Raw genomic sequence first — 14,489 nt, 5'->3', positions numbered from 1 at the left:
AAGAAAGAAAGAAAGAAAAGAAAAGAAAAGAAAAGAAAAGAAAAGAAAAGAAAAGAAAAGAAAAGAAAAGAAAAGAAAAGAAAAGAAAAGAAAGGTCTTGGAACTAAGTCCCTGGCAAATTGTATGGACTCAATAGACATGAACTCCCACCCAGTGAGTCCTGCACAGCTGACAGGGATAGCAACAGACCAGGAGACAGCTGTGGCTCCTGCTTCCAGCAGCCTCAGCATTTTAGGGACCTGAACAAAGTGTTCAGAACAAGAGCTAATTCTCTAGCATTGAGCCTGTGTGGAAACGTTTGAGGAGAAAAGCCAAGGTCTTTCTAACCCCAAAACATTATTCTGGAGGATTTCCCACCTCAATAGAACATTTTACAAGTCGTTATTCAATCCTTCTCCCTCTCTGCCAATAACTCTGTGCTGCTTCCTCCTTTCAAAACCAGGTTGAAGATACTTTTGCTAGACTTTGCCATCAGCTAATAAATACTCTTGTGGAGAGAAAGCAGCCTATGTGAAGAACTGGCATCCTTAAGCCAGCCATCGACAAGATGCAGATGAACACAAACCATCTGACCTTAGCACATGCTGACCTCTGCCAGCTTTGTCTGCTGGCAAAATGCTTTAAGCCTGCCCTTCCATACCTTGGTGTGGACATGATGGATATCTGTAGAGAGAATGGAGCTTATGAGGCAAGACACTTTTTATGTTACTGTTATTGAGGAATGATCTATACTGGGCTGAAGAACTTTGAAAGAGGACTCTACTTTTATGAACAAGCTACAACTACTCCTGCTATGGCAGTCAGTCATATCATGTTGGCATCATATAAAAAGTATATTCTAGCATCTTTGATATTACTTGGGAAAGTACAACTCCCCAAATATACATATCAAATTGTGGGTAGACCCATCAAGCCTCTCAGCAATGCATACCATGAATTAGCACAAGTTTACTCAACCAGTAATCCCTCAGAACTCCAGAACTTGGTAAACAAGCACAGTGAAACTTTCACACGCATTAACAACATGGGGCTGGGGAGATAGCTCCGTAGAATAAGTGCTTGTCTGGCAAGCGCAAGGGCCTGAGTTCAATCCCCGGTTCCACCAAAAAACAAAACAAACAAAAAAACAACATGGGCTGGTGAAGCAGTGCTTGTCTTTCCTCTATAAGAACATTCAAAGGCTAACGAAGACTTTTTTTAAACACTGTCATTACAAGATATGGCAAGTCATGCGCAGTTATCTGGGCCTCACCAGGCAGAAAAGTATGTTCTACACATGATAGAAGATGGTGAGATTTTTGCAAGTATTAACCAGAGGGACAGTATGGTCAGTTTCTGTGATAATCCTGAAAAATATAATAATCCAACCATGCTTCATACCATCGATCAGGAGATGCTGAGGTGCAGAGAGCTGGAAGAGCGGCTGAAGGCCACTGGCCAGGAGGTCACAGTGGCTCCCCAGTTTGCACAGAGTATGGGCTCATAAGAAGATGACTTAGGAAACAAGCTCTCCAGGTAGTCCTGAAACTAACACCCATCCTGAGTTCTACAGGAAAAACCGTCACTTTGGTTGGCGGTGAGCAAGTGAGAAGAGGCCAGCAGCGAGCAGCACGACTGTTCTACCTGGATGTTAAGAAACGCAATTTTGTTTTTGACGTCTTCAGTCCTATGTGCTTTCAGAAAACCACTCTCTGCAAGGAAAGGAAAAAATTTACAAACTTTAGAGTCTGTTGTGGATTTATTTATCCTCAGATTATTGTTATTGCATTAAATTTACCTCTTTGTTTTAGTCCTTGAAAAAAACCCAACCAGGCTGAGCTCATCATGGCGGTGCCCGCCTATAATGCCTACCCTAACCCTCAGGCCCCAGATCTGCCCTTGAGCTGTCCTCTGAAGTCTCCTGCATGAGGATAACCAGGCTACCTAGTCCCCCTGGCTCAGTTCCAGAACATTCTGTGCATTAGAGCAGCCACGCCCGCCTGATGAGGGCCAAGCACAGTGCAGGAGATGGAAGGGGGAGGAGGAATGCTGAGTGTTTCAAGAAGTGGGATGTAAATAAAATGCCTGTTTCCAAAGAGGAAGCACAGCTGGGGCTCTGCGTGGGGCAGCATGCCCTGCTGGGTTGTTTTGACAGGACTTGAAGCTGAACCAGAGCTCAGATCCAGGAGAGGGGCAGGCAGGAAGGTGTGGTGGCCTGATGCTTTTTCTTGCCCGGCTTTGACTTAGGCGGCTTAGCCATGGCTGTGGAACCTAGACTGCATGTCTCTAACGACTTCCTCTAATGACTTCCAGCCACACCCTCCTTCCCCAACTGAAAGTCACTCTTTAAAAAAAAAATTAAAAAGTTTTAATTTTTTGTTTATTTGTTTTTATTTTTTTGAGCCAGGGTCCTGAACTCATTGCAACCCATCCTCTTGCCTCAGCCTCCCAAGTGCTGGGATTACAGGCATGTACCACCACACCTGCTTGAATGCCACTCTTTTAAAATTTCTTTTGTAAAAGTGATCCCAAAATTTCCCTAAGTCTTCCTATCAGGGGATCCTCTGATTTCCAGTAAATCCAGGGACACTGGGTTTTCTATACTCGTTTGCATTTAGTTTGTATAAATTAGCATAGCACGGAGTCCTGGACTCTGAGTCAAGGCAAGTCAGGGAATTAATGCAAATAAGCTCCAGCTTGTGTCCCTGGAAAGTGGCAGAGGAAGGCAGCCCTGACTTGTCTGTGAGGGGTTTCATCATCTTCCCAGCCTGCAGATTTCCTCCTCAGGTCACTGGAAAGTCAACCAGGGGCCTGGGAAGTATCAACCTCAACACTCCGAGTAGCAGGAATGGAATCACATGATGGGTTTATTTGCGGGGAAAGGAGTTGGGGTGAGCAGAGATCACAGGTGAGCAGAATAGAACAAGAAAGCAAGGAATTGCACTAGAGCCAGTGGGAAAGAAAGGGACAGAGCTGGGTCAGCTGGAGCTGGCCTATGGGGAGGGGACCCTGGAACAAGACAGGAGAGGGGTTAGAGCGGTAGGCACAGGAGCTTGGGGTTGGAGCAGGTTGGTCCTGGAGGAAGTTAGTGAGCAGAGCCCCAGCCAGCTGGCTTCCACAGGAGCCATTCTTGTCCTCTCTGGCCAGGCAGGTACCAGACTGGGGATTCTTTCTGACGCTCATCCCTTGGGTCTATCCTGGGATGGTGTCATGAAGAGGCTGAGAATGAAGATCACTGACTTTAAAGTGTCCCCAGGGGTAACAGATGGCAGCAAGATGAGTCTTTGGGTTGCTTTTCCAACTTCCCCACCCAAACCTACAGCTTATTTTCCCAAGACAGCAGAAGGCAGGGCAGCCCCATGAGAGGAATGTGGTGGTGCCCACTGCCTGGGGACAGGGTAGACCTGGTATGGTACCCAACTACCCAGACCTCCGAACCACAGAGTTGCTTGACTGCTGACTGTAGACTGGCTACTGGCCAGTGGAAATCAGGTGCTCCCCAAGGACATCTGCTCCATGGAGAAGGTTCTGGATAAGGCCAGGAGTGTAGGCCCCATGTTGACCCCTTGGTATTTAATCTTGGCTCTAGCTGAGGGTCTTGGGAAAGTTCTAATTCTCCTGTGTCTTAGTTTTCTTATGTGTAAAATGGAAATAATAACACCAACTTCACAGAGTTGTGGAGCAAGAACTAATCATGGTAGTCCCTTTGAATAGTGGCTGGCAGAAAGGACACACTCAACAAATACACTTATCTCACACATGGCGCCAAAGAAGATGTGGCCAAAAGCTCTCAGAGCCTGCAGAGAAACACAGATGTCACCAGCGCCTTGGCTGTGTGCCAGTCTGACAGCTGTGCCTACAGTCTCAACCCAGAGTGCCGCAGCTGTGAGCAGCAGCAGGCTGTGCAGACAGGGGCAGGCATGGGCTCCACCTAACCACAGATTGGGAAATGACAGCATAAACGGATGATGTTTCTTCAGTGTGATGGTTTTTCTTCCTTTTACAAAACTTCCTTTTGTACATTTTTCTCTCCCTCTCCAGGAGAGGAACACGAGGAAAAGAAATTGGCCTCTCTTTGATTGGAAGGAAGGAACACAAGAGCTGCAGGGAGGGACCCCAGGAAGGAGACAGGGGACACTCCATGGCTCCTGTGGGTTGCTGGGGAGAGTGTATGGGTCCTGAACCTGGGCAGAACAGGAGCTAGAACCCATTGGCATTGTTTGTCTGTGCTCTAGAGAAGAGGGCAGGTGGAAAGGCTGAGTGTTCTGACCACAGCAGTGCCCGGAGATGTGACCAGGAGGCCTTGAAACACTCGTGGAGATCCACTCGCTCCACTGCAGGAGAGTGCAGGCTCTAGCAGCAAATGGCGGCCAGCCCTTCTGAGGCAGAGTGTGCATGCTGCACGTGGCTTCCGACTGACTTGCAGAGCTGTTCTCCCACGGGCTGACAGCAATGAGCTCCTGAGTTAAAGCAAGCTCTGGAAGGTGGCTCAGCAGGTGGTTCTCTACATGGTTGACTCTTCAGACCCCAAGGCAAAATGCCAATCCCTACCTTTATTCCAGCCCTGTTGTTCTTAAGATCCAGCTGCTGATGGGGTGGGACATCTGATAGCTCAGCTCAGGGTCCCCTCCTGGACCCTAGTTAGTTTCCTCCTGCTTGGAGGTTTTTTGTTTTTGTTTTTTGTTTTGGCAGAACCAGGAATTGAACTCAGGTCCTTGTGCTTGCCAGGGAAGCTCTTATTCCACTGAGCCATCTCCCCGGCACAACTAATGACTTTGTGCTCTCAGATCCAAGCACAATACCTGAGAGAAAAAAACAGATACTTTCTAATGAATTACATTTTCTTTTTTCTTTTTTTTTGCGGAACTAGGGATTGAACTCAGGTCCTTCCGCTTGCCAGGGAAGCTCTTCTTCCACTGAGCCATCTCCCTGGCCCCTGTTTGGAGGTATTATAGACCCACAGAGCTGTTATAGCACAGACATATAGCTCTTGGCCATTACCACCTCGGATTTATTCCTAACCTGACCTCAGTCATTGTCAGCTCTACTTATTATGCCGAGATGCCTGGGAAATTTCAAAGCTAGTCTGTGGGCTGCTTGGGAGTGTTGGAGCTCAGAAAAGTTTTGGACACCATGATCAGAAAAAGCAGTAGACGGTGTAGACATCAGTGCTGGTTGACCATCTACCACTTGGATGTCCTGGCCCCAAGCCCCTGTCCATCTCTGCCCATCTTGGTTTCGCTCCTTGACTAGGAGGCCCAAGGTCACTGAAACAGTGAAGTAATGAATAGGAAACAGAAACAAGCAGCTGAATTCCAGGCAGTCAGAAATGGTCATTCGTGGAGGCCCACGAGAAGCTGTTTTATGCTGTGCCAGCCAGAACTTGGTCACTTGAAGCGGGATCATGGGAAAGTCCCTTCTCTAGGCCTCAACTTCCTCCTATGTAAAGCACATCAAGGATTAGCCAACGCCCTCCCAGGGCTGACGTGATGTGGTCAAGGCATCCCAGTAATCTTACCATCTCCCAGGGATCAGAATTTGAAGATATACAGGGAGGGGTGGGAGGAAGGGACTGGGAAATACACAGGAGGTCCTAGTGAGTTTAGTTACCTGAAAGAGTAGAGGAAAGAGAGAAAGAAAATACAGTGAAAAGCAGTGACCTCAGCTCTGTTCCATCCAGGCCAGACTGGCTTTTTAGGGCTGGAGCTGACCCTGGAGCATGGAAAATTGTATTTTCTGGAGAGAGTCGCAATCACGCAGCCATCACTCGTGCTGTTTTCTGATGCACCCTTGCTATTTGCCTACCAGAGGAGCGTGATTCAGCCCCCCTCTCTCTTTGGATTTGAGACTGCCTGAAAATTTATGCCCTAAACATGATGGAGCTTTTCCACGTGGATCTGAAGCTCAGTCAAAAGCAGCTCTGGTTGAACCAAAGTGACGTCAGAGGCCATCCTGCCCAGGATGTCTCAGTCAGGTCAGCGTTCCCATGACAATCTGAAAGTTCCTCCTTGTATCCATTTCCCTCAAGGTACCAGACTTAAATGAGGTGATAGAGCCCGACCCTCCAGACCCGCCCTGGCTCCATCTGAATGCCCCTCCCCATCAGCCTCACTGTGTAGCCCTGGGAGGAGAAGAGGCGCCCAGCTGAGCCTGGCCTAGATTCCTGATGCAGAACAATCAAGATAGAAGAAAGTAAAGGGTGCTTTTAAAAGGTGACAAAGTTTTAGGGTATTCATTGTTATAAAACAAAAGGTACTGGAATAGGAAGGAGCCCCTTGTTTCAAATACTGATGAAAAGCCCTTAAAATATATGTGAGAAGTTAAAACTAATTTGGAAGCCAAGTTTGACTTTTCTCTCAAAGGACATTACAATAAAACTAATGTCTTCTAGAAGTACTGGGGGATTGAACCCAGGGCCTTGAGCGTCTATATTTGGAAAAATCATGTTTCACCATAAAAGGAATAAAAGCCATTAACTCCAGCCAGGGGTGTTGCACAATGATGTAGTGTGTGCTTAGCACGCAGTAGCCCTAGGTTGGATCCTCATTGCGTGCGCACACACACACACACACACACACACACATAGAACAGGAAGATGTGTTGCCTTCTGCCACAACAACTAACATGAAAGAGAGATGCAACCCCCACTGTCAGCAGGGCCTAGAACGAGCTGAGCCCCATAACTTCCTGGCAGGAGTGTGAAATGGCACAGTGAATTTGAACAATAGTTTTACAGCATTGCCTTAAGCTGAAAATATGCATATATTTCATTTCATTCCTAAGTATATGCCAAACAGAAATTTATGAACATTTGCACATTTTATTAGAATGTTAGCCAGGTGTAGTGGCCCACACCTGCAATCCTAGAGGCTGAGGCAGGAGGACTGCAAGTTTGAGCCTGGCCTGGACAACTTAGGGAGACTCCCATCTCAAAAAGGGGGTGGGGATGTAGCTCAGAGCAGAGGCCTGGGTTCGATCTTCAGCAGCGAACAAATATTCATGGAAGTATTGTTCTCTACCACCCCGGATTAGAAACCACTGAGACACCCATCAATGGTGGAGTGAAGAAGGGAGCTGCAGGACATTTGCACAAGGAACGTCGCTGCCCAGCAAGGAGAATGAGCACACTATTGGCAGAAAAAATCATGGGCAAATCTCATAAGTGCGATATCAAAGGAAAGAAACCAGAGTCAACATCATGCTTGTTTTATAATTCCTTTTATATCCAGTTGGAAAGGAAGCAATATGAGTGAATGGTGTTTGAGGCGAGGCCCCTGGGGAGCAGTGCTGGAGAGGGAAGGTGGGGTGCGTCTATGGATGCGCTGCTGACCTAGTTCTTCACCCAAGTCCAGGGTCCATGACTTGTCATTGAGTGGGAACCTTGTGGCTTGGGCATTTTTCTGTGCATGTCATGCTGCAAAACAAAGGACCAAGGGGCAGATTTACTTTTATGGCAAGTTTTATGAAAAACTCATTGTATGTGTCCTCATTTCGCCTTCAGCGGTGTGTGCTGCACTGTGGCAGTGCTCAGGGCTGTGACTACATCAGCGGGAGAAGACAGTGAATGGTATGGTGACATCACACTCCGCTGTGTACAGCCAAACCTGGGAAGACGCTGCCTAAGTTCTGCACACCAGGCAGCTGTTGAAAGTGACAACTTGGAGACAGCACCAGGTAGGACTCTTGGGACCTCACCAATGGACGTTGTCTTCCAGCTGTCCTGGGGTGCATGATGCCAATCCCTCGGTCCACCTGTGGGGTGGGTCCCATTTAGTACCAGGGTCTCTGTAGCTGTCCAGTTTCTCTAAACTGGTAAAGGGAAAAGTCTGGGTTCCCTTGCCTTTCTGGTCTTGAAGAATTCATGTACACCCCATCTCACTCTGGATTACAAATCCAACTTATAGTAATGAAAATGGAGGGCACTGGGCATGGTGGAGCACACCTATAATCCTGGTACTTGGGAAGGTGAGGCAAGAAGATCTCGAGTTTGAAGCAAGGCTGGGTTACACGGCCAAACGCTATCTCCAAAAAACAAAAATAAATGGGGTGCTCCAGGGAGCCTTTCGGGGACTGTTCAGTGGCCCTTCAACACTTTACCATCCAACTGCTAGTGGGCTAGAGCCACGCAGCAGCCTGGATGGGAGACGGGTCCTCTTCACCAGCTCCTACCTCTTGCTGTTACCTACTGTAGGGGTGGCTGCTCCCTGAAGGATGGGCTTATCAGGGAATCAGCAAGCAGCACATTGTAGTGTGATCAAGGAAGGGGTGACTGTGACCCAGCTGTGACCAGGGTTAGGGTGACCTGTGACTGGGCCCCCTTGTTCAAGCGCCACCTGCAGTAACAGCATGTGGCCACAAGGGGCTCTAGTGGGAGCCTTGAGCCCAGGCCCTGGAGGGAGAGCTTGATGTCTTGGCCGCCGAAGGTCCCCTGCTAGGCTGCTTTCCCTTGGAGTCTGACCTCTTCGCTGTCTAGAAGTTACAGGTTTCTTCTGCTTTCCATGCGCCTCTCCTCTTGTGCCCCCAAGAAGACTCCTCTGCTTTTGTTAGTTCTGGCACCTGTAGACCAGCGCAGCCCTAAGCCATGTGGTTGTGTCTTCGGAGACAGGGGGACAGTTGTCCTCTTTGTTTTCACAGCTCCTGACTCAGTCCCTTTCATCTCCCTGCAGCACCTAAGTTACAGGCTCCCCCTGCAGCCACAGGTTCTTACTGCCTCAGCCACAGGCCTTGGGGCCTCCAGAGGCTGGGTCGTCACAAGGCCCTCGGGCCCCAAGAGCCTGGCGAATCCTGGCCTTCTCTCCTGCCTCTCCTGGCTTGCCAGCCTTCCAGGCTGGAATGCGGGGTGTGGCCAAAAAATTATGGAATACTTAAATCTCTAAAAATATATTTCAGTAAAAGACACTTTGCCAGGGTCTGGGGAGATGGCTCAGTGGAATAAGCGCTTTCCTGGCAAGTGCAGGGGTCTGAGTTCAATCCCTGGTTCTGCCAAAAATAAAAAAGACACTTTGCCATAATCTCCCTCCAAATATTCGAGTGCCTCCCCTACTCGGAAAACACTCTTATCCCAGCGTTCTTGCCACTTTCTGAAGCAGTCCGGGAATTGCTCTTTGAGTCCTAATTGGTTCCAGACCCCTTCCTTTTCATGGCCATTTTGACTCTGGGAAAGAATCAGAAATCACGTGGCGCTGATACAGTGCATAAAGTGCCCGAGGGGACACTGTCCCGTATTTATGAGCCTGCCTTCCTGCTGGCAGTCGCTGGGCAGCAGCACTCGCTGTATTTTTAAACACGTCTTGTAAAAACACTCCAGAAAGAGGACTTCCAGAATTGCTTCAGAAAGTGGCAGAAACCGCGCTTCCTCTGGCTTGTCCCGCTCCTTCCTCCCTACTGTCTCTTCCTCTGTGGAACCTTCCCTGACCCCGACTCCTTCCCACACCGCTGAAGCCCTCCTGTGCGGGGCTCCTCTTCCAGCCCGCATCTCTCCTTGGAACTGTCACCAAGCGTTGTAATACTGACCGGCACCCTCCCCCATCTCCTGCACTGACTCTGTAGGTCTGGGGGTCCCCAGGGCCAGCATACAGTGGGTGCTGCATGAAAGGGGTACGCTGAGGCAGCCCGCTGCACCTTGAGCAGGTCCCTTCCGTGAGAGGAGCCCCCGTTTGCTGATCAGCCCAATGGAGAGACGTGCGCGCTGGAGGAGAGCGAGTACATTGAAGAACGTTACGGATGACTAAGCGCTGTGCTAGCGCTTTGGCTGCATTTTCTCCTCCAGGCTGGTATTTACCTACACTTGCCTGTGTGGAAACCTCGGATTGGATGAATGCAGTATGGTCCTCTTGTAATTTCCCCACCTTTCCAGACAAAGAAAAAAGGCAGCCAGGAGTAAACGATTAATTCGTCTCCCTGACACCCCCAACTCTGAGCCCCTGCCCCCACCTGCTCTGGACCTCTGGGTTAATGATTGTGAGGTTGTTTTCCTCCCAGGGCTGATTTGTATCTAATCTCTGGCATGTTCTCTCTTTTCTTAAGAAAAACTGGACTCACTCCAGTAATTCCTCATCCTGGGGTCAAGAACTTTGTTTTATGGGAGGGACCATGGATGTAGGCAACTCTTGGGCTCTTGCTCTTTCTCGACAGGGTGTCCACACCATTAATTTTTATTTTAGGAATGAAATAGCCACTGTACTAAAGCCGCAAGGAATCTGTACTGAACTCACACCTCCTTCACATGAGGTTGATCTGTTTTGGGAGTCGTAAGAAGAAAATCCCTGGAGATTTGGCATGGAGAGGGCCAGCTTCCGGTCCTGACTTTTCCCGAGTATAATCAGTGGCCAGGGAGGACTGGGCTCTGAAGTCAGGAACAGCCCAGCCTGGGGGGCCAGCAAGGCCTGGAATTCCTGCAGGAGTACTGCTTACAGCTGGAGGGGGGCTGGAGCAGGCACAGTGGGATGTGACCCAAACCAGTCCAGGAGGGCTCCCCGAGACAGGAGTCTCCCTGCCCCATCTCTCCCTGATCGTCAGTAAATTCAGGCTCGGCTCTGAAGAGATTCTGGCTGCTTATGGGGCCGCCTCTCTGCACTTGCTCATACAGGCATTGGTGTCACTTTGTGCACACAGAGGGAAAGGGATCATCGGGTCAACGTGTTTGGGGCCACAGCACGGTCATCTGCCAGGTAATGGTAGGGACACGCCATGCTGAGTTCAGAGATGTGAGGGTGTGTGACAGTGAAGCACTAGTAACCGCTTGACCCCACCTCTTTGCTTAAGAAATGAATTCCCAACACTACCAGGAGTCTTGCTGCCACCCCTTTGTTCCCATTGCTGGCTTCTCCACCCTAGAGAAAGCCAGCGGTCTGAGCCTAGTGTTTGCCACACCCTGGTTTTGATTCCAGGTTTACCAAACATGTATGCAATGTTATTTGACCTTGTGAAATTATATCCTGTGAGATATATATTCATTCCACTGCCCTTCATTTTTCACTGTGAGTATCCTGCTCCGTACCCTGCTGTACTGGCAGCCTCTAGGGTGGGAACTTGGTCTGTCTCCAGTGTTTTGCCATTAAGTTATTTTGCTATAAATATTCTCACACCCATCTCCTGGGATATGTGTGTTTCTCCAGGGCATATGCTGAGGCGGGGTGCGGCTCCCTCAGACAATATCCTCCTTGTTCTGATTGAGGGCACTGCTGCTCCCCTTCCCTGACCCCCAGAGGCCCTATTCTCCAATAGAGTTTATCACAGCATAGAGAACCATGGAGGTAGAAAAAACGGTGCCTCCTGGCCATAGCTCAGGGTCACCAATGCCAGGAAGGTTCCAGGCAAGAGGAAGCTGTCACATCAGCTCTGCGGAGCAGTGTGAGGGGATCCCCTAGATGGGGTCCAGGAGCCTCAGCCTGAAATGTAGTTGGCATCACAGAATCCTTTGTGAGGTCACCACTGAGCTGACCAGCATGGACACACAGACTGTGGCAAACCATTCTCAGGTCAAATAGTTCTTTATTTCACCTGGAGTAAAGAAAGCTAGGATTGGCTCTCTCAGGGTGCTTGCTGGGGCCTTAGGAGCTTCTGGCTCTGGGTGCTATTTAATGGGCTTCCACAATCACCGCCTCGGTGACCTCGGATGTCACAGAGCTAACGATCTCCACTCCCTGTCCACTCTCTGCTGTCTCCACAATGGCCTCCAATTTGGTCTTCTCTACTGTCTTGGCCACCACGTCCACATCACCACCACGCAGTGAGGCCATCCCCTTTGTTCTGAGGTTGGCCTTGACATTCCTCAGAAAAGAGCTGATCTTGCCGCGTCTCTTGGGTGTGGAACCTGAGCTCGTGGTGGATAAGCTTCTTCCGGATTTGTGCGAGGTCCTGGACTCCTTCTCAATGGGGCTGCGGCTGATGCCTTTGGGGGCGCGGTTGTGCCTGCCACCCCTGGCACTGCGGTGGCTGCCTGTTTCCTTTTTACTGGCTCTGTGTGTTCTGTGGCTGGATAAGGACTGACTAGATGACTTCCGGGCCATCTTGTCCTCTGATGTCCTGTGGCGACCTTCATGTGTCTTGCGGTGAGAGGAGCCCCTGCTGGTGGCTCTGTCTTCTCTCTTCTTTTTTTCTCTTCGTTCCTTGAGAGTAGCTTCACTGGCTGGGGGCATGCGCTGCTGTCCAGCCTCTGCACCCTTGGGACTTTTACTTGCCATTGTTCCCCCGGCTGCGGGGTTGGGTGCTTTCCCAGGCTCATTGCTGGTGGCTTCTCCTCCTGCAAATGCAGCGCTCATGCTGTTCTCTGGGGAGAAGCCGTCGGACCTGGGCTCCGAGAACTGGTTCACGGCCCCTGCCAAGGCAACACTCAGGCTCTTTGGGGGTGTCTTGTCAGTGCCTGCTCTAGGGCTTTTGCTTTCTCCTTCCCCTACGGAAGCTGCCCCTGCCAAGGCTGCGTTCACCTCTCCAGAGCCTGACTTGGTTGCCGCCACACTCAAGGTGCCTGATGCCGTCCCTGCTACTCCTGCTGTCCCTGCCGCCGCTACTGCCCCACCTGCCACGGCCTCTGTCTTTGTCCCTCGTGCTGAGTCTTGGGCAAACTCAGTGGATCTTGATTTTGAGGTAGATATTTTTGGTGTGGCATTGGATGTGTGAGAACCAGGCTTGACTCCCTCCCCACCAGCGTAGGCGGCAGAGGTGGCCCTTGTCACCTCAGGGACCACATGGAGGCTCCGGATGCTGACCTGGTCCTGGTCGCCTTTGCCTTGGGAGTCTTGGGCAGCCAGGCTGGTCCTGTCCTCATCGGCCAGTGCCGGCATGCACAGCATGTCCTCTGCAGGGGTGGCATAGGTGCTGCTATTACTGTCCACAGGCGGCCGCAGGAGGTAAATCAGTTTCTCCCAGTAGGTGAAGAGGTCTTCGCGTGCGTCAAGAGGAGGACATAGCTGTAGGTAGCAGGACCGGCCTGTGGCAAACTTCAGGCGCAGCTGCTGTTTTTGACGGTCGTGAACAGAGATCCTTACAAACTTCAAGGGGAGAAGCCTGGTGAGCTCCAAGGGCTTTGGGCCTTTGCGGCTTTTCCCCTTGGTGGCCTGACTGAATCCCTCGAACTCTTCACAGTTGGTGGCCGGCCGGGCCAGGAGCATGACATCGGGGATCAGGAGAATGGGGCTGGTGCAGGCGATGCCCACAGTCACCATGCGCACACGGTTGTGCACGTCAATCACCTCTCCCCGCTTGGTGATCTGGATGAAGTCGCTCTCGAATATCGGGGCATACTTGAACATGTCGTACTCACCCTTGTGCAGGTGCCGCTGCAGCTTCCCCATGGTGGTGCTGAACATGCCGGTGCCAGAGCTGCTCTGGGCCGTGTAGTAGGGGAGCAGACACTCACTGTTTGTGACCATCTTCTGTCATGACAGGGCTGCTGGCCCAGCAGGTCCCTGCGTCGCCTGGCCTGCCTTGGTGTCCCTGGCAGGTAAGGGATCCCTGGTGTTCCTGGGTCCCAAGGGTGGTACTAGCTGGTTTCTCTGCCCCACTCCAGCCCACAGGCCCTCCAGAGCCTCAGAGCTTTCCAGGCGTGGGATCAGGGACCAGTGACCAGGGGCCACTGGAGGGTGCCTGCACCTGATGGACTCTCTTCAAAGGCGCAGCATGCGCAGAGCCCTGGGGGGGGGGGTTGCTCCGCGGTCGGAGCGCCTCACCTCCTGCTGTGATATTGCCTCTCTCCAGGACTCTACAGACTGCAGTCCTTGGGGGAGACAGGGCCACCCTCCTGGCCTGCAGCCCTGCACTGCTGTATTTATCCTCTGCTGCCTTTATGACCTGTCACTGTCATATATGCCTTTGTTCCTATGCTCTGGTTGCCCCCACCCCCAGAGGACAGGACAACCCTGGTGGGAACTCAGGGGCAAAAACAGCTTTTTTTTTTAAATGGGAAATTTCTGTATGAATGTTACCCTGCACCCTCCAAATTTAAAAGAATCAACAACCAGCCAGGGATGCTGGCACATTCCTGTAATCCCAGTTTGCTGGGAGGCTGGGGCAGGAGGATCACAAGTTTGAACCTCAGCTGGGCAATGTAGTGGTTTAGCAAGACCTTGTCTCAAAATAAAACATTTTTTTTGAAGAAAGGCCAGTAAGTACCTCAGTGTAAAGACCTGGGTTCAATGCCTAGTACCATAAAAAAGGTTCAACAATTAGACAAAGTACAAAAATGTAAGATGACAGGGTAGATTTGGCCATCCTGGTTTATTTATTTATTTATTTATTTATTTATTTATTTATTTTTGCGGAAGCAGGGATTGAACTCAGGCCCTTGCATTTGCCAGGGAAGTGCTTATTCCACTGAGCCATCTCCCCGGCCCTCATCCTGGTGTAATTTTATGAAATAACCTGGAATTGGTGGGTTGGCTGCTGAGCCTGCCCTTACATAGAACTCAGCAAATCTTGATAATGATGATGGTGATGATGATGTTGATGAGCTTTAGTAAAAACTCGGAGCTTTCATAATTCATATTTAAATTAATAATTAAGGACTGCTG

General features: G+C 50.3%; 1 protein-coding gene and 1 pseudogene across 1 annotated transcript; one reads left to right on the top strand and one right to left on the bottom strand.

Moving 5' to 3' along the window:
* Window positions 1-532: 532 nt before the first annotated feature.
* Window positions 533-1,519, top strand: LOC101566495 (annotated as a pseudogene).
* Window positions 1,520-11,497: 9,978 nt separating this feature from the next.
* Fam71a (family with sequence similarity 71 member A) lies at window positions 11,498-13,709 on the bottom strand. The gene has a single exon (XM_004626931.2). The coding sequence runs from the start codon at window positions 13,350-13,352 to the stop codon at window positions 11,559-11,561; it is 1,794 nt and encodes a 597-aa protein (XP_004626988.1). The 5' UTR covers window positions 13,353-13,709; the 3' UTR covers window positions 11,498-11,558.
* Between the last annotated feature and the right edge of the window lie 780 nt (window positions 13,710-14,489).

Source organism: Octodon degus, unplaced genomic scaffold (assembly GCF_000260255.1).
Source record: "Octodon degus isolate 3935 unplaced genomic scaffold, OctDeg1.0 scaffold00017, whole genome shotgun sequence".
In the NCBI taxonomy this organism is placed as follows: Eukaryota; Metazoa; Chordata; class Mammalia; order Rodentia; family Octodontidae; genus Octodon; species Octodon degus.
The sequence above is the reverse complement of the archived record's forward strand: the minus strand, read 5'-3'. Positions and strand labels throughout refer to the sequence as shown.

What these genes read in the sequence shown, in the direction of transcription:
- Fam71a (XM_004626931.2), bottom strand. Translation starts at nt 13,352, where the DNA reads ATGGTCACAAACAGTGAGTGTCTGCTCCCCTACTACACGGCCCAGAGC.